Source organism: Nerophis lumbriciformis, linkage group LG16, assembly GCF_033978685.3.
Source record: "Nerophis lumbriciformis linkage group LG16, RoL_Nlum_v2.1, whole genome shotgun sequence".
Taxonomy (NCBI): domain Eukaryota; kingdom Metazoa; phylum Chordata; class Actinopteri; order Syngnathiformes; family Syngnathidae; genus Nerophis; species Nerophis lumbriciformis.
In genome coordinates, this window is record NC_084563.2 from 12,734,884 (window position 1) to 12,756,006 (window position 21,123).

At 40.2% G+C, this 21,123-nt stretch overlaps 1 protein-coding gene across 2 annotated transcripts in view; it reads right to left on the reverse strand.

Annotated features, from left to right (window-relative positions):
- ppargc1b (peroxisome proliferator-activated receptor gamma, coactivator 1 beta) overlaps positions 1 to 21,123 on the reverse strand; it is a 241,653-nt gene that overhangs the window by 185,798 nt on the left and 34,732 nt on the right. Inside the window, exon 1 of one of the 2 annotated variants that reach the window (XM_061976633.1) lies at positions 3,543 to 3,623. The exons of the other annotated variant lie outside the window; for it this stretch is intronic. Coding sequence (XP_061832617.1) covers positions 3,543 to 3,623 — 81 coding nt within the window. Of the gene's footprint in view, positions 1 to 3,542; positions 3,624 to 21,123 lie in introns of those variants that run through there. 2 annotated transcript variants of the gene reach the window in all.

The following is a 21,123-nucleotide window of genomic DNA, read 5'->3' on the forward strand; positions in this document are numbered from 1 at the left end:
GAAATCTGTCTGAGACGCCATTCCTTGGGATGTCACAATGTTGACAAACTGCACGCCACGGAGACGGTCCCCGGTGTTGACGTTACGTGCCCTGTGTGTAATTATTTGGCGGGAAGCCGTGAGTCTTGCGTTGTTTTCAAGATACGTCTATTCTCTCTCCTGTTATGTAAGTAACGGAACAAGCGTGACTCTTTACACGGACAACCCTGGCTCTAGTGTCGTTTTAAAGACTGATTTCTAGTTAAAGTACCACTGATAGTCACACGTACCAGATGTGGTGAAATTACCCTCTGCATTTGACCAATCCCCTTGTTCCACCCCCTTTTGGTGTTTTAACCCCCAATTTCAACCCTTGATGCTGAGTGCCAAATGGGTCCCATTTTTATAGTCTTTGTCGACCTACCGATCTCAGGGCGGACACTCTAACCACAAGGCCACTGAACAGGTTTACTTTAGTTTAGTTTGGTATCTGGTTTGTGTGTACTCGAATAACCGATTGAGGGGTCTGTAACCGATGTAGCCAAACCAGCAACTTCTCAAAACGGATATCCAATCGCATCCGTTTATCGTTAACAACCGTACTAAGTACCCAAAGTGCACAGTACACTTATTGAAGTGTACTCAATCATAATTTATTTCTAGAGCCCTTAATCACAAGTGCTTCAAAAGGTCTTCACAAACCACGACATCTCCTGATCTGGAACCGGGCAAGGAAAAACACCAAAGGCCTTAGATAGAGAAAAGACGAAACCTTGGGAAGGGTCCACAGATGCGGGGACCCCCTCCTGGGGGACAGGCTCCAATGGATGTCGAGTGGGCACAGTTATGGAATTGTTACATTCATGATAATGAATGATGCATAGAAATTTGACGGAAGTACGCAACTTGAACTCACGACCTACCAATCTCAGGGCGGACACTAACCAAAAGGCCACTGAGCAGGTTTAGATTAGTTTAGTTTAGTTTGGTATCCGATTTGTGTGTACTCAAATAACCTCAGGATTCACAACTGAATCTTATCGATTGAGGGGTCTGTAACCGATGTAGCCAAACCGGCAACTTCTCAAAACGGATATCCAATCGCATCAGTTTATCGTTAACAACCGTACTAAGTACCCAAAATGCACAGTACACTTATTGAAGTGTACTCAATCAATCATAATTTATTTCTAGAGCCCTTTATCACAAACCACGACATCTCCTGATCTGGAAAGCAAGGGGAAAACTCCAATAGCCAGAGATGGAGAAAAGAAGAAACCTTGGGAAGGTTCCACAGATGCGGGGTGGGTACAGTTATTGAATTGTTACATTCATGATAATGAACGATGCATAGAAGTCTGACGGAAGTACGCAATTTGCGACACAGCCTCGGTGTGAACATGCAACAGGGAGGAAATGACAGCGAGCCAGAGAGAGAGAGAGAGAGAGAGCGAGGACAGCCAAAAGAGGGAAGAGTCACATGCTCGGAGGAAGAGGAGGAGGAGGCTCGTCACTGGCCGACGTCACGGAGACGCCCCCCTCCCTCCTCCACTACGACTCACATGACTGCAGCAGCTCTGTTCTGTAACTCGTCAGGAGGAGTAGTATTACAATAAGCAGCCAGCAGGGGCGAGCGACACACACTGACAGAGGGGGAGAGAGAGAGGCTGCATAGCACTAATAACCCTGAGTAAATATTAACACAGGTTTGTACAACAGATAATATTTAGCGTAGGAACTGGTAACCCACCTTTTTTTTCAATCTAATCATGCCTGTAATTCTAACAATGTACATTATTCACTATCATTGCTCCAACACCACCACCAGTGTTGACGTTCTCAACCTCATTAGGGTCCTTCTCGTCTCAAGTTGAAACATTCTGCATGCCGACTCTGAAGGGGGGACTTATTGTGCTTAGAGTGTTAAAATGTCTGCACCCGGGCACTCATGGGAGGATGACAGCACGGGTGCTGTGGACAGCGTAGGCAGCAAGGTCATGTCACTGAATAGGTGGCGACGTGGGAATTGAACGGTCGATCATTTCATGGATGTTGCAGAATCTCAAAATGTAGTGCACCAGAAAGGTCAGTGCAGTGTGTGTGTGTGTGTGTGGTATAAATAGACCACAGGCTTCCACAGTCCCAACACACATATTTAACCTGCTCTAAAAGATGATGCAGTCACAGCATTGCCACAAAGTGATGCAGTGGAGGTGTGTGTGTGTGTGTGTGTGTGTGTGTGTGTGTGTGTGTGTGTGTGTAAGGTCTATAGATCTCAATGACAGCCAGTGTGGTTGTGTCGTGCCTGTTTGTGAAGCGCGGCCCTTCAGTCAGGAGCAAGCTGAGGATTATATCCCTGATCCCTTACCGCTCTGTCCTGAGATTTAAAAAAAAAAAAAAAAAAAAAAAAAAAAAAAAAAAAAAGGCACAACCGCCAAACTACCGTTTGAAAACGCCCGATTTAAGACTTGCTTTGCAGTTTTCTCGCACGCACGCACGTCAGCGGTGCAACAAACATCACACATCTCCAAATGACCGCATCTGGCACACATCGGCGTGCCGTGTACACGTCGAGTGCACGTGTGCGCGGCGTGTCGTGGGGCTCATTTCGGCCGCTTTCGTACCGAGCGCGGAGCTGTCAAAGTTTCCGAGGGGGTCGGTGCGGCCAGGTGCATTGAACGCATCACGGAGTCGACTCATCTTGACAGACAATCCGCTTATAATCGCGATTCGCGGTGCTGCGGAATGAACACACACTCATATGGAGAGAGAGAGAGCAGGAAGCACAACAATCGTGAGAGGTCGTCACGCGTTTTGTAACCGAAGCCGTTACGAAAACTGTTACGTATCCTGAAGGGTAGCGCTTACATAGTCGAGGGCACTCGAACGTTGCATCACCATCCGTTTCACGGTCAGCACCGTGGGACTTGGCCCAACTTGGGAGCGCAGCGGGCGGTCTGATTGCAGCAATTCCACCCGGGGTGGGATCACCCGGGGCGCCGTGACACGCAGCTCGGACCGGCGTGGACGTGAACGCAACACTCCCACACGACATGCACCAGCGCGCGCTTTATTCCACACCTGTGCACAAACAGCACATGCGTATCTTGTGTATATATATATATATATATATATATATGTGTCACGAAATGTGGTGGATCTTCCAGGGGGTTGTGCTCCCCCACGTGTACACGTCTGGCGTATTCACGCTCAACTTCCATAAAAATGCGTCAAAAAGTTTCCAAAAGAGCGGCTCGGCAGTCGCACTAAAGCCGCCAGGCAGGAGGCAGGCAGGCGGCCGTAGCTTCCACACACACCCCGGGGGCACATTTATCCTCCCGAACCTGACCAAGACGAGGACGTCCCACCTCCAAAAGACACGTGAACGCCACAGGCCAAGACGCGGTGGACATCCAGCAAACACGCCGGGCGAGATGCTGTCAAGCCGGCTAAGGGCTCCCTCACGCCGGCCTCTCGGAACTCACGCGCCCGGCGACACGCCAAGACGTCCAAGCGGCGTGGAGAACCCCCGCTAAGTCCCCTGACGTCCATAGAAGTCTTACCTGGCTGTCTGGGTTCTCCGTCAGGTAATTGAAGACGAATGACGAGAGTTCCTCATCTAATAGTGGAGCGCAGTCCGCCATCTTCTAGTGAATGAACGCCGAGGAGACATACAGCGCGGTATAGCAGGGGGCTGCAGTGCCGCCGGCGGCCTTTAGGGGGCGCTTCTGTTTACACGTGCTCAGTGGCACTGACACATGCGCGCACATAGATCACTAACAGTCATTAACACTCCTCTAAATAAACATTGCATTAAATATTAAAATAAGCATCCATTAAAAATGGCTCAGCATCAAATAGTACACATTTATAGACACGTATATTAATAAACAAAATAGCATGTCATGTAATATATCATGTGGAATGTAATGTGATGTGATATATGTAATGTAATTTATTGTGCCAATTGGGAACTAGATTATGCTACATATAAAAAATAAATTAAAAAAAACAACTACATGTTAGTGCATCACTGTACAACTCCTCTCTGGGATGGAGTGGGGGTAGTAGGATGACAGAGGATGCAAAATATTAACAATACTGAAATAAACTGCAACACAAAACAGTGCAATACATTTTCATAACATCAATCAATCAATGTTTATTTATATATATCCCTAAATCACAAGTGTCTCAAAGGGCTGCACAAGCCACAACGACATCCGCGGTACAGAGCCAACATAAGGGCAAGGAAAAACTCACAACCCCAGTGGGACGTCGATGTGAATGACTATGAGAAACCTTGGAGAGGACCTATATGTGGGTGACGCCCCCACCCCCAAGCCCCTCTAGGGGAGACCGGATGCAATGGACGTCGAGTGGGTCTGACATAATATTGTGAAAGTCCAGTCCATAGTGGATATCATGGTCACTACTGCATAGTTTCTCTTGTTATATTGTTATTTTTACTGTAATTTTATTCTGATTGTTTCTTTTTCTTTTTATTCTTATATTTTCTATTTTTTATTTCCATTTAAACCCCCATTATTTACTTTTTACTTTCTCAATTCCGTACACTGCTGCTGGAATTTTAATTTTCCTGAGGGAACTCTCCTGAAGTTATCAATAAAGTACTGTCTATCTGTTGAGGAAAATGAGCAAACTACATAAATCACATCCATCCATCTTCTTCCGCTTATTCGAGGTCGGGTCGCGGGGGCAGCAGCCTAAGCAGGGAAGCCCAGATGTCATTTTATTTTGATATTTTTTTATCTTGATAGATTGAAAATGATGAACATTATCACATCATTTATTCAGAAAGTTTAAATAACGACGAATAAAGATAGAATACTAGTAGTAGTCATTTTATTTCAGACCCAGGGGGATCCATATCATAGAAAAAGAAACCGTACAACAATAAAACACAAATAAAATAAATAAAAGTAAAAAAAAAAAAAAAAAATCAATAAAAACTTGTATAAAAATAAAATAAATAAAAAACACTCCACAATATTCAATACTATTAACCGCAACATGTAAGAGTAATAAAAAAACCCAATATGATTTGTAAATTTTCAGAATTTGCTTGTTCTATTTTTAAACAAATATCTGAAGTTGTCTTTATTTTTATGTTATCGTGCCATGATTTTACCAGTCCGGCCCACTTGGGAGTAGATTTTTCTCCTCCATGTGGCCCCCCATCTAAATTGAGTTTGACACCCCTGTCACATGATACAACAGAATAGGTAAAAACATTTTTTTAAGGCCTCTGAGTAGTCGCACAGAGCAAAGAAGCAAGAATCCTTTTGATTTTTGTTTACCATTCTTAAGTTTCTCATTTCTAGCAGCACTCTAACTCAGTGGCTCTCAAACGTTTTTCGTCAAGTACCACCTCAGAAAAAAAAACTTGGCTTTCCAAGTACCACCATGATGACCAACATTTACATATGGTAGCGTAGTAGGCCCAAGTATTCATTAAACAAGGCAGAGTTTAAACTAACATTACACACAGTTTGTACAGTAACACTGTGTTTGAATATATATGGGAAAAAACACTGTAGTTTAATCAAGTGATTCTTTGGCATACCACTAGTGGTACACACACCACAGTTAGAGAATCACTGCTTTAATTGTTATGTTTTGCCTTTTTACACTTCCTTGTGGTCGACATGACATTCTAATGGTGGTTCTTTGGTCAAAATGTTACATAGATAATTTTTCTACAGACCACCTGTCAGCCGCTTTCTGACAGTCTCTTCAGGATACACCATTTTGTGGGCGGTCTTATCTACGTGCCTCCACATAGGCTGATTGGCAACACTAAAAATGGTCCCTCGTGTGTGAAGGTGAGTGTGAATGTTGTGTGTTTGCCCCGCCTTCCGCCCGAGAGAAGCTGGGATAGGCTCCAGCCCCCTGCCACCCCGAGAGGGACAAGCGGTAGAAAATGCACGGCACTTCAACACCTTTGTTTACATTCAAAAGCTGTAGCTTGCATGTAGCATGTTTAGCTATCCCCCCGTCCTCCGGTGATAACGATACGTGTAAGAAACACACCGGTAGTTTATTTTCAGGCCACAGAGGCAAGGATTACGGGCTTGGACGATGTTTTGCACTGTGGGGGGACGTTAGCCGCTAGCGAGAATGCTACATTACGGTGAAGACACGTTTGCTCGTTTTGCAGAACACAGCGAGAATGTGTCATTACCACATTATAATAAACCCTATGGTATATCATGGACATTGCGCAATCCGAGTAGGAACCACTGAGTGTAGACCAGCGTTTCTCAAAGTGTGGGGCGCGCCCCACTGGTGGGGAATAGAGACATGACAGGTGGGGCGCGAGGAACGGGAGGAAATTTCACTTTAAATTTTTTTATTTATTATTATATTCTTAGATTATTTTTTTTACTATGCTTTCATTTTCTATACACACTGTAAATCACTTTGTGATTCTGTCTGTGAAATCCGCTATATAAATAAATGGAAATTACCGGTACTTATTTTTACTGTAGGCTTTATATTTCTCGGTACGAGCGAAAGTTTGACAGACATAGCAACGGTAACTAATGGGGCGGGGCTAAGCGGAGCAAACTTTCGCGCGGATGGGTAGCAGGCTAATGTGTGGACCACAATTACACAAATATATACATTTGTGACTCGCACCTCAACGGTCGTCGAGCCAGAGCCAGCGCCTGCAGAGAAACTGTGACGGGCACACACTGTGTCATTCACCGGGAAGCACTAGCGTCAAGGCAGCTCAGCCCCGAACTCAATGAGGTTCTAACAGATGTGAGCGCGGTAAATTTGATCAAAACACGACCACTGAAAGTGCGACTGTTCTCTGCACTGTGTGAGGAAATGAGAGCTGATCATACAGCCGTGCTGTTTCACAGTGAAGCAAGGTGGCTCTCCCGGGGAAAAGTGCTGTCACTTGCCCTGTCTTGCCAAATGCATAGCTCCTCCTTTTTTTTTTTTTTGCAAAGATTGCAAAGTGGCACTTTTATTGTATTTATTATTGAACTTGATGCAAGTTATTTGATTTATTATTGAACTTGATGCAAGTTATAACACTTTTTTTTAAATTTATTATTGAACTTGATGGAAGTTATAACACTTTTGTTTTATTTATTATTGAACTTGATGCAAGTTATAACACTTTTTTTGATTTATTATTGTACTTGATGCAAGTTATAACACTTTTTTTGATTTATTATTGAACTTTATGCAAGTTATTTGATTTATTATTGAACTTGATGCAAGTTAACACTTTTTTTGATTTATTATTGAACTTGATGCAAGTTATAACACTTTTTTTGATTTATTATTGAACTTGATGCAAGTTATAACACTTTTTGATTTATTATTGAACTTTATGCAAGTTATTTGATTTATTATTGAACTTGATGCAAGTTATAACACTTTTTTTGATTTATTATTGAACTTGATGCAAGTTATAACACTTTTTTTGATTTATTATTGAACTTGATGCAAGTTATAACACTTTTTGATTTATTATTGAACTTGATGCAAGTTATAACACTTTTTTGATTTATTATTGAACTTGATGCAAGTTATAACACTTTTTTTGATTTATTATTGAACTTGATGCAAGTTATAACACTTTTATTTGATATATTATTGAACTTGATGCAAGTTATAACACTTTTTTGATTTATTATTGAACTTGATGCAAGTTATAACACTTTTATTTTATTTATTATTGAACTTGATGGAAGTTATTTTATTTATTATTGAACTTGATGCAAGTTGTACCACAGCTGCACAGTTATTTTATTTATCATTGAACTTGGTGTTATTTTATGTTATTGAGTTTGAATGTATACAACTTGATGTTCAATAAATTTGAAAATGTTAAAGCTAGGCATTAGCGCTCTGTTGGGGCGATGGGGGCAGGTGGGGCTTGAAAACTTCCCCTTGTCCAAAGTGGGGGATGACAAAAAAAGTTTGAGAACCACTGGTGTAGACCAATCAGGCCTTCAAAGTGGTCTAATAAAACGTTCACATGGCTCGCACATGTGGACCGACTTCTGTCCTGGTTCTGTTCACAATAGAACTTTCTCACAGCTTGTATACCCTCTCCTTCCTCATTCCTCTGATCTGGTATCATAAATGTGGGCCAGTGTATTTCTTTGTGGGCATGCCTTGACTAACTCCACGAGGTTGGAATGTTTGGAAGGTAACAACATTTGAGCTGCATTTGGTGTGGATTTGAAATCATGACTACACAAAAAAAAAAACATTGCAGAAATGTACACAAAACATTGTAGAAAAGCTGGGTATATTTTGTAAAACACTTAACGGAAAACATCTATTTGTTTGACGCGCAACGGCACCAACCACTGGACCGAAGTGGCACATCATTTATTAATTGTTTATCAAATGGCTGACACGCAAATAAATATCTACTATTAAACAGTAATATACCATTTTTATTGCAAAAAATAAGAAAATGTTTGTGTTTATCCCACAGAAACGGGCTAGCCATCTATCCAACTTGTTTCACTTATCCTAAGTCGGGTCGCGGGGGCAGCAGCCTAAGCAGAGAAACACAGACTTCCTTCTCCCTCGCTACTTTGTCCGATCCAGAGACGTTCCCAGTCCAGCTGGGAGAGCTAGTCTCTCCACCGTTAATTTTTCAATTATTGCTCTTACACTTTATTTTAAACATATCGTATATACACATATACGTATATACACTTATATATATATATATATATATATATATATATATATATATATATATACACACATATATATATATACACATATACATATCCAGCTCCTCCCACCTTGTCCAAATCTCCACAAACTTTGGTCTAACTATTATAGATTTTAAGTTAACGTTTCAATGTTCATAACTAGCCCACCCATCTTGTCAAAGAAAATCCCCAAAATTGTCCCCAACAGTCTGTGCTACGTTTGTGCTGCAAAAATTAGCGTTTTTTGCCCTCTGGGTTTTTTTAAGTTGTTCTAAAATACATTTCCTGACTTATGGTGTCATCCAGCATTATTAAATGTATTTATATTAATGTTTGGCGCAGCCAGGGATAGAAAGAGAAAAAAAGAAGACAGAGGGGGAAATTGCGGTGACAAGAGGGGGATAAGACAGAGAGACAACAACAACAAACAACAATAACAGTAACAACCACAACAACAGAACAGCATCAGCAAATACGATATTTACAAATTTGATACGAAAAGTGATAGCAATGAAGCAGTTAGTGAAGTAAATAATAATACAGAAATCACAATGAACATTATTACACTACAAATGGAGCAATACAAATACCAATAGAAAAAGCACTATTGATAATAATGATAATTACCTCTATTATCAACTAACAATTGTTTAAAATGCAACAACACATATATGTAATGATAACTTGAAATACAAAAGAAAGCAGATAAATGGGGGGGAAGAAAGCGAAGTGAACTATATTAACCTTGTAGATTGTTATAGTAACCATAGTTTAAGCTTTGTCAGTGTGCCATGTGTTACCCAGTTTACCCTGGGGGAACAACATTAATATATGTTTGATGAAACGTGATTGTATGCATGATTGTATGTATGCATATGTACTTGTATGTGTATATGTATGCTTGTACAGTGAATGTATATGTACAGTATGTGTATATGTATGTTTGTACAGTGAATGTATATGTACATGTATGTGTATATGTATGCTTGTACAGTGAATGTATATGTACAGTATGTGTATATGTATGTTTGTACAGTGAATGTATATAGAAAGTATGTATATATGTATGTTTGTACAGTGAATGCATATGTACAGTATGTGTATATGTATGTTTGTACAGTGAATGTATATAGAAAGTATGTATTTATGTATGTTTGTACAGTGAATGTATATAGAAAGTATATATATGTATGTTTGTACAGTGAATGTATATGTACAGTATGTGTATATGTATGTTTGTACAGTGAATGCATATGTACAGTATGTGTATATGTATGTTTGTACAGTGAATGTATATAGAATGTATTTATGTATGTTTGTACAGTGAATGTATATAGAAAGTATATATATGTATGTTTGTACAGTGAATGTATATGTACAGTATGTGTATATGTATGTTTGTACAGTGAATGCATATGTACAGTATGTGTATATGTATGTTGGTACAGTGAATGTATATGTACAGTATGTGTATATGTATGTTTGTACAGTGAATGTATATAGAATGTATTTATGTATGTTTGTACAGTGAATGTATATGTACAGTATGTGTATATGTATGTTTGTACAGTGAATGTATATGTACAGTATGTGTATATGTATGTTTGTACAGTGAATGTATATAGAATGTATTTATGTATGTTTGTACAGTGAATGTATATAGTAAGTATGTATATGTATGTTTGTACAGTGAATGTATATGTACAGTATGTGTATATGTATGTTTGTACAGTGAATGTATATGTACAGTATGTGTATATGTATGTAAAGTTAAAGTATATGTGCAGTATGTATATATGTATGTTTGTACAGTGAATGCATATGTACAGTATGTGTATATGTATGTTTGTACAGTGAATGTATATGTACAGTATGTGTATATGTATGTTTGTACAGTGAATGTATATGTACAGTATGTGTATATGTATGTTGGTACAGTGAATGTATATGTACAGTATGTGTATATGTATATTTGTACAGTGAATGTACGTGTGGATGTACAGTATGTACTGTATTGTATGTACTGTATTTGTGTATGTGTGTGGGAGTGTAGGTGCCTAGGTATGTGGGAAAGTACCAATGTGTGTGCATATGTATGTATTAATGTATGTGTGTATACATGTATGTAGAATTGTGTGTAAGTGAGTACGTATGTGCATTTCCCAGTGTGTGGGAGCCAAAGTATGGCCCAGCCACCAAGAGAGCCCAACCTAAAACAGCAGATGCAGTGCCCAGGGAACAAGGGACCACCAGCCTCACGCAGCCAGGCCGGCCAGCGACAGGAACCCCGGCAGGGCCAGCAGCAGGCCATAGAAATACGCGCCCAGCAGAGGACAAGGCACGGGAGAAGCAGGGGACAGCCAGCCCCCAAGCCAGAGAGAGACCACACCCCACGCAGGCAGAAAGGCAGGACGCCCTGCCCCGAGGGGCCCAGAGACTCCCCGCAGCCGGACGGCAAGACCGCCCCCCTCCCACCAGCAACCTGGCCCCCACAAGCCCAACCCCCGGAGAGCACAGCGGGGCCCTCCCCAGGCAAGTCGATTGCTTCCCACCCAACCTGCACGCACCCCAATGATGGAGATGGAACATCCAGCAACTGCCCTGGAGATCCTCCCACTGAAAAAAGAGGAGAAAAAAATACAAATCACAGACACGCTGACACACAAGGTCACTACCCCAGCAGCTGGCCGACTTGCAGCACTGCGGGATAATATGCAGCACACCGAGCTGCCATGATAGACACGGGGACTAGACCCAGCAGGCCCCAACCAAGACGGGCAGCCCGGCTCTGATACGACCACCGACAGACAAGCAGGCCCCGATAGTGTTGTTGTGGCTTGTGCAGCCCTTTGAGACATTTGTGATTAAGGGCTATATGAATGAACTTTGATTGATTTTGACATGGTTGGAGGGTTCGTTATGAATAATAACACTTACAGACCGTAAAACCTATAAAACTGTAAACGAAAATGTTTGCAGCACAAACAAAGCACAAACTATTGGGACAAGTTTGGGGGAGATTTGGACAAGGTGGGTGGGTGGGTGGCACTTCACACAGGTGAATCATAAAACATTAATAACCCAAAAACTAAAATATTTAGACCAAACCATTTAGCAAAATCAAACAAAGCACAAACGATTGGTAGACATTTGGAGAGGTTTTGACATGGTTGGAGGGTTGGTTATGAAAAATAACGTTAATACCATAAACTACAAAACGTTAACTTAAAAACCTTAACAGCACAAAACCAAAAATGTTCGCAGCACAAACCAGCACAAAAGGAATGGAACAGGATTGGGATGATTTGGACAAGGAGAGGGGTGCGGGGTGGGGGGCTGGATGACATCACCTATCAGAATATGTATTTTACAATCATTTAAAAACCGTAACAGCAGAAACAAATATTTTCCTCAAGTCAGGAAAGTCACTTGGAGCCATTTCAAAGCAGTTTAAGGTGCCAAGAGCAACTGTGCAGACAATTGTAAGTATAAAGTGCATGGCACAGTTTTGTCACTGCCACGATCAGGAAGAGAACGCAAGCTATCACCTGTTGCTGAGAGAAAATTGGTCAGGATGATCAAGAGTTAACCAAAAACCACCAAAAAGCAGGTGTGCAATGAAATGGAAGCTGCTGGAACACAGGTGTCAGTATCCACAGTCAAGCGTGTTTTGCATCGCCATGGACTGAGGAGGATACCATGCAAGAAGGAAGCCCTTGCTCCAGAAGTGACACCTTAAGGCTCGTCTAAAGTTTGCTGCTGATCACATGGACAAAGATAAGACCTTCTGGAGGAAAGTTCTGTGGTCAGTGGCTTTGTGGTTTGAGTGGTAGGTCGTAAGTTCAAACCCCAGCCGAGTCATACCAAAGACTTATTTAAAAAAATGGGAGCCATTACCTCCCTGCTTGGCACTCGGCATCAAGGATTGGAATTGGGGGTTAAATCACCAAAAATGATACCCGGGCGCAACCACCGCTGCTGCTCACTGCTCCCCTCACCTCCCAGGGGGTGGAACAAGGGGATGGGTCAAATGCAGAGGGTAACTTCACCACACCGAGTGTGTGTGTGACAATCATTGGTACTTTAACTTTAACAAATGATAGAGTGATTGGAGCACATACTTGTTGGTCACAAAAAACATTCATGAAGTTTGGTTCTTTTATGAATTTATTATGGGTCTACTGGAAATGTGACCAAATCTGCTCAGTCAAAAGTATACATACAGCAATGTTAATATTTGCTTACATGTCCCTTGGCAAGTTTCACTGCAATAAGGCGCTTTTGGTAGCCATCCACAAGCTTCTGCTTGAATTTTTGACCACTCCTCTTGACAAAATTGGTGCAGTTCAGCTAAATTTGTTGGTTTTATGACATGGACTTGTTTCTTCAGCATTGTCCACACGTTTAAGTCAGGACTTTGGGAAGGCCATTCTAAAACCTTAATTCTAGCCTAATTTAGCCATTCCTTTTCCACTTTTGACGTGTGTTTGGGGTCATTGTCCTGTTGGAACACCCGACTGCGCCCAAGACCCAACCTCCGGGCTGATGATTTTAGGTTGTCCTGAAGAATTTGGAGGTAATCCTCCTTTTTCATTGTCCCATTTACTCTCTGTAAAGCACCAGTTCTATTGGCAGCAAAGCAGGCCCAGAGCATAATACTACCACCACCATGCTCAACGGTAGGCATGGTGTTCCTGGGATTAAAGGCCTCACCTTTTCTCCTCCAAACATATTGCTGGGTATTGTGGCCAAACAGATACATCACATGGACAAAGATAAGACCTCCTGGAGGAAAGTTCTGTGGTCAGATGAAACAAAATATAAGCTGTTTGGCCACAATACCCAGCAAAATGTTTGGAGGAGAAAAGGTGAGGCCTTTAATCCCAGGAACACCATTCCCACCGTCAAGCATGGTGGTGGTAGTATTATGCCGGCCCAAATAAATATTTTTGCAGCACAAATATTTAAGACAAGTTTGGGTGAGATTTGGACAATGTGGCGGGGGGGGGGGGTCATTTGTGTCAAAAATATTTGGAGTCTTTTGTAATTTACTGTGATGAATCGCAATTCATCAAAATGCTTAAGTGTGGTTGGTCTGATTTGGTCAGCACTTATTCATATTTTATACATGTATTGTGTTGCTGTGAGTCAGGCACTTGATGTGCACCACAAGAGAATCAGGACGTTATCACTGCAATGCAGCTCTCAGTGTGTGTGAGTGAGTGTGTGTGTGTGTGTGTGTGTGTGTGTGTGTTTGTGTGTGTGTGTGTAATGTGCATGTGTGTGTTGCCTTTAGTTTAAGTGTTTGTTGGACCACAAAAGGTTAACAGTTTTAGACAGGTGACGGCCACAGCAGAGCGTTCAAGGTCTATGGCATGACTGACCTTAGCATGTTTGCGTGTGTGTGTGTGTGTGTGTGTGTGAGTGTGTGTGTGCCTGCACTGGGAGGTCACAACAAGAGAGGGACTCGTTCCCTTGCCTTCATCCTGCAGGGCGTAGTCTGAGGACACACGACAGTAAAGGATTTCCATAAAAGACGACACGACATATGTGGCTGGCAGCTCGTGAAAGAGGAGCCGACAAAGAAGGGTTCCAAACAAAGCTTCTAGGTCATGTGAGGGGTGAACTCCTGTTGGGAAGATGAAGCAATCATCACGCACTCAGACCCACCTCTGCCACCAGAACCACTCAGTGGACTGTTCTGGAAGCTCATCCCCATCGGGAGAACATGCTGCGCTAACAGCTGGCCCTCAAAGACACTTTCATTTCTAACATGTTTTGTTGTAGGAGCACGCAATAACCATACGGTATCATGAACCAGTGTTTCGTAACCATAGTTGGGCCATGAGGTGCTCCAAAAATGATCTGTTCCTCAGCTGTGGTCTTTGTCACGACATTTTCAGAATGTGCTTGTTCTAGTTTCAAACAAAGAAAACAATCTGAAGTTGTCTTTATTTTTAAGTTATCGTGCCGTGACTTTACCAGTTCGGCTCACTTGGGAGTAGATTTGTCCTCCATGTGGCCCCCCCATCTAAAATAAGTTTGACACCCTTGATCTATACATACACATATATACATATATACACATATATGTGTGTATATGTATATATATTAGGGATGTCCGATAATGGCTTTTTGCCGATATCCGATATTCCGATATTGTCCAACTCTTTAACGATACCGATATCAATTGATACCGATATCAACCGATACATACAGTCGTGGAATTAACACTTTATTATGCCTAATTTTGACAACCAGGTATGGTGAAGATAAGGTCCTTTTTTTCAAAATTAATAAAATACTAATTGTAAGTGTATCTTGTGTTTTTTATGTTGATTTAATAAAAACAATTTTTTTTTTAAACGATACTGATAATAAAAAAACGATACCGATAATTTCCGATAATACATTTTTAAGCATTTATCGGACATCTCTAATATATATATATATTTATATGTCTTAATAAGGTTATCCAAAAAATAGTGCTCGATACCGTAGTAGAGCGCAATATATATATAGGTTAACCTCTTTACTACTGTTACCCCGTGGCCCTTGGCAAAGGCCTAGTACCTGACTGCCCCCTAGCCAGGGATACGGTGAAGACCTCAACGGCGGAGCAGGCGGAAGACGGTAGATGCAATAACTACCACAACAGCTGCGATGGCAGAAGAAGGCTGCAGCAGAAAAAGGTCCCCAGTCGTCTTGGAGTCCATGCCACTGGACCCTGACCAGATTCTGTCAAGGATCGTGTGGTGACTGTCTTTGCACCAGTCTCCCCACGTAAAACAAAGTCACGCACAGGCATCCTCCATAAAGGGATACACCCCTACCAGGAGGATCGTCATACTCGTTCGAGTGACCGCCGATGATATATATATATATATATATATATATATATGTGTGTATATATATGCAGTATATGTGTATGTATATATATATGCATATGTATGTATATATGTATGTGTGTGGATACATACATATGTATAGATATATATCTAATTTTTTAAATCTTTTTTACTATTTATATTACTATATTATTGTGTATGCACCTTAGGGGATCTGCTCCAATTCCGTTCTTTGAACCTGTTCACTGTAATAATGACAATAAAACTCTTCTATTCTATTCTATCTACATCAACATTATGATTTGCCTGAATGGCTGGACAGGACATAAAAAAACATGCCTTGTTTAAAAAAAAAAAAAAAAAACTTCTCAAATTCTAAGTTTATTAAACAAACCTTAAACGATGGGAGTCAGTGCGCCACTCGTTGCAACGACAGAAGAATGAAAGTGGTTGAAATTGTGGCGATAATACTCATTTGTTTTAAATCTACTCCTTGTTCATCTTTATATTCTTGTTCCCTTTTACTCCTATGTAAGCTATTGTTTTAATACAAAACATTAATAAAACATTCAAATACCGCAGAACATGACATTGCAAGGCTACGGCATGAAAAAAATTGCAATACCAGGTAGGGTTGTACAGTAGTATAGTACCGCGATACTAATTAATAATTTTCGGTACGATACCATCTCTGAAAAGTACCGGTCCCGAACCCCCCCGCGCCCGCGTCGAAGTCACGTGGTGACATTGCTGGTTTACGAGCAGACGAGCATGTTCGGCAGCGCACAATCACAGAGTACTTACAAGCAGACACAATGTGTAGACCGAAAAGGGAGAACGGACGCATTTTGGCTTAAAAACTAACGATAAAGGTGAAGTTTTAACACTGAAACACCCTCAGGAAGAGGTGCTTTAAGACAGTGGTTCTCAAATGGGGGTACGTGTACCCCTGGGGGTACTTGAAGGTATGCCAAGGGGTACGTGAGATTTTTAAAAAAATATTCTAAAAATAGCAACAATTCAAAAATCCTTTATAAATATATTTATTGAATAATACTTCAACAAAATGTTTAGGAATTAAGTTCATGAATCCAGATGGATCTCTTTTACAACCCCCAAAGAGGGCACTTTAAATTGATGATGACTTCTATGTGTAGAAATCTTTATTTATAATTGAATCACTTGTTTATTTTTCAACAAGTTTTTAGTTATTTTTATATCTTTTTTTCCAAATAGTTCAAGAAAGACCACTACAAATGAGCAATATTTTGCACTGTTATACAATTTAATAAATCAGAAACTGATGACATGGTGCTGTATTTTACTTCTTTATCTCTTTTTTTCAACCAAAAATGCTTTCCTCTGATTAGGGGGTACTTGAATTAAAAAAATGTTCACAAGGGGTACATCACTGAAAAAAGGTTGAGAACCACTGCTTTAAGACATGGCTAGCTCGCTAGCGGCTAAAGTCCATCCGCCGTTGGCAGTGTTTTAGCTACTTCTAAATCACCAATCCTCGTCTCCATGGCGACAAATAAAGTACGTTTCTTACAAGTACCATTATCACTGCAGGACGAGGAATAGCTAAACATGCTTCACTACACACCGTAGCTCACCGGCGTCACAATGTAAACAAACGCCATTGGTGGATCTACACCTGACATCCACTGTCATGATACCAAGTACAGAACCGCATAAAGTCGATACTACTATGACTACGCCGATATTTTTTGGCGTCACATCTTTCGTTTTTTTAAAATGTATATTATGTTTATAAAGTCAGGAAATATGTCCCTGGACACATGAGGACTTTGAATATGACCAATGTATGATCCTCTAACTACTTGGTATCAGATGGATTCCTAAATTTATCAAACAGAAGAATAAGTGATTATTACAGTTTAACAGAAGTGTAGATAGAACATGTTAAAAGAGAAAGTAAGCAGATATTAACAGTAAATGAACAAGTAGATTAATAATTCATTTTCTACCACTTGTCCTTAATAATGTTGACAAAATAATAGAATGATAAATGACACAATATGTTGCTGCATATGTCAGCAGACTAAATTAGGAGCCTGTTTGTTTGTTTACTTACTAATAAAAGACAAGTTGTCTTGTATGTTCACTATTTTATTTAAGGACAAACTTGCAATAAGAAACATATTTGTTGTACCCTAAGATTTTTTGTTAAAATAAAGCGAATAATGCAATTTTTTTGTGGTCCCCTTTATTTCGAAAAGTACCGAAAAGTACCAAAATAATTTTAGTACCGGTACCAAAATATTGGTATCGTTACAACACTATTACCAGAAAGTGACGTATTCTTTGAACCGATCGCGTGATAACAGCCCGTTATGACTCAAGTGGTGAAGCTGTATATTCATTTGCACTTTTATTGACAGCTTATTTAAGAAACATACCGTATTTTTCGGGCTATAAGTCGCAGTTTTTTTTTCATAGTTTGGCCGGGGGTGCGACTTATACTCAGGAGCGACTTATGTGCGAAATTATTAACACATTAGCGTAAAATATCAAATAATATTATTTATCTCATTCACGTAAGAGACTAGACGTATAAGATTTCATGGGATTTAGCGATTAGGAGTGACAGATTGTTTTTGGTAAACGTATAGCATGTTCTATATGTTATAGTTATTTGAATGACTCTTACCATAATATGTTACGTTAACATACCAGTTGGTTATTTATGCCTCATATAACGTACACTTATTCAGCCTGTTGTTCACTATTCTTTATTTATTTTAAATTGCCTTTCAAATGTCTATTCTTGGTGTTGGCTTTTATCAAATACATTTCCCCAAAAAATGCGATTTATACTCCAGTGCGACTTATATATGTTTTTTTCCTTTTTTATTATGCATTTTCGGCCGGTGCGACTTATACTCCGAAAAATATGGTACATATTATATTTATTATTAACTTAGTTATAATGTATTTATTATTAGCACTGTGTAATGTTTCTCATCAGTCAGTGTGTGCTGGAGGTCCCAGTGTATCCCCGGGTGGCACATTTCCGTGGCAGCTGTAAGGCGAGACCGTGTGAGTCTTGGACGCGGCCACGCTGACATTTGAACGCTTGGTCCTGGCACCGCCTCGCTGTCATCCACCCAGCGGACATCAGCCAGCCGCCAAGCCTCGCCAGCATGCTTGGCGCTGCATAGTCGGCATTTCATTACAGGGGGCGCTCCAGTGGCATCAATTCCCCTCGTAAATCTGTTTAGTGCAGAACGCTAACCCGATATAAACACAATCTGACTTTTCCATCTCCACGACGACCCGACACTAACCTGGCAAGGCCCCTTTGTTGACCGTTAATGTTTGTGTGAACATAAGCACTTGGCGTACTTGCATGTAGCGACTGATTTACTGAAGGTTTGCGTGCACTAAAACACCTGCAAACTGAAGCTGACCGACTAAACTTGTGCGCAGAGGATTGCGTCTCTTAAGGAGCGCAATCCATTCTGTCCTCATGAGTATGCACAATATATGTACAATACCGGGAGGAGAAGATGCAGAATTATTCAGCATGCGCAGTGTGATTTATCAAAGCTGGAACTGTTATGTAAGCGCTATTGTGCGTCTTTGTTGTGCACGTCTGAAAAGTGCGTGCCACAGTTTTGTGAGAAAGGTGATCGCGCATACAAGGGATTCTTATGCAAATTTTAATGGTCAAATCAAGGTCATAACGTGGCATTGATTAAACATTATCAGAAATTATGTTGTTTCAACGTTGTATTTGTGTTGTAGAATATTGGTTGGGAAATGACCAAAATTCAATGGTCAAATCAACATCACAACCTGGCGTTGAATAAACGTTGTCAGAAAGTATGTTGTTTCAACGTTGTATTTGTGTTGTAGAATCTTAGTTGGGAAATGACCAAAATTCAATGGTGAAATCAACGTCAGAACCCAACATTGAATAAATGTTGATAAAAAAGCATGTTGTTTCAATGTTGTAGAATATTGGTTGGGAAATGACTAAAATTCAATGGTCAAATCAACGTCAGAACACATTATTGAATAAACATTGACAAAAAGCATGTTGTATCAACGTTGTATTTGTGTTGTAGAATATTGGTTGGGAAATGACCAAATTGTAATGGTCAATTCAACGTCAGAACCCAACATTGATTAAACCTTGTCAAAAAGTATGTTGTTTCAACGTATTTGTGTCGTAGAATTTTAGTTAGGAAATGACCGAATTTTAATGATCAAATCAACATCACAACTTGACATTGACTACCGGTAAATGTTGTCAGAAAGCATGTAGTTTCAACATTGTATTTGTGTTGTAGAATATTGGTTGGGAAATGACCAAAATTCAATGGTCAAATCAACGTCACAGCCTGACATTGAATAAACATTGCCAAAAAGCATGTTGTTTCAAATCAACGTCAGAACCCAACATTGATTAAATGTTGACAAAAACCTTGTTGTTTCAACATTGTATTTATGTTGTAGAATATTGGATGGGAAATGACCAAAATTCAATGGTCAAATCAACGTCACAACCCGACATTGAATAAACATTGTCAAAAAGCATGATGTTTCAACATTGTATTTATGTTGTAGAATATTGGTTGGGAAATGAACAAAATTCAAGGGTCAAATCAACATCACAACCTGGCATTGAATAAACGTCGTCAGAAAACATGTTGTTTCAACGTTGTATTTGTGTTGTAGAATATTGGTTGGGAAATGACAAATTCAATGATGAAATCAACGTCACAACCTGACATTGAATAAACGTTGACAAAAAGCACGTAGTTTCAACGTTGTATTTGAGTTGTAGAATATTGGTTGGGAAATTACCAAAATTCAATGGTCAGATAAACGTCAGAACCCAACATTGATTAAATGTTGACAAAAAGCATGTCGTTTCAACGTTGTATTTGTGTTGTAGAATATTGGTTGGTAAATGACTAAATTTCAACGGTCAAATTAACGTCACTACTTGCCATTGAATAAACGTCGTCAGAAAGTATGTTGTTTCAACATATTTGTCTTGTCGAATATTGGTTGGGAGATGACCACATTTTAACGATCAAATAATCTTTGCCGAAAAGCATGTAGTATCAACGTTGTGTTCGTGTTGTCGAGTTTTGGTTGGGAAATGACCAGAATTCAATGGTCAAATCAACGTCAGAACCCAACATTGAATAAACATTGACAAAAATCATGTTTTTTCAACGTTAGGTTTTAGTTGCTAACAATTGTACAAGTTCTCAACGTTGGTTCAATGTTTCTTGTGCCTGCTGGGAATGTGGACAAAAGTAACGAGGCACAGATGTTGACCAATGAACGAGTCAGATCTTATCGGGTGTATCCTTTCTGGAATGGGAAGGTGTCTGTCAGGAAGAGATTTCAATGGTCAAATCAACGTCAGAACCCAACATTGAATAAATGCATGTTGTTTCAACGTTGTATTTGTGTTGTAGAATATTGGTTGGGAAATGACCAAAATTCAATGGTCAAATCAATGTCACAGCCTGGCATTGAATAAATGTCGCCAGAAAGTATGTTGTTTCAACATATTTGTGTTGTCGAATCTT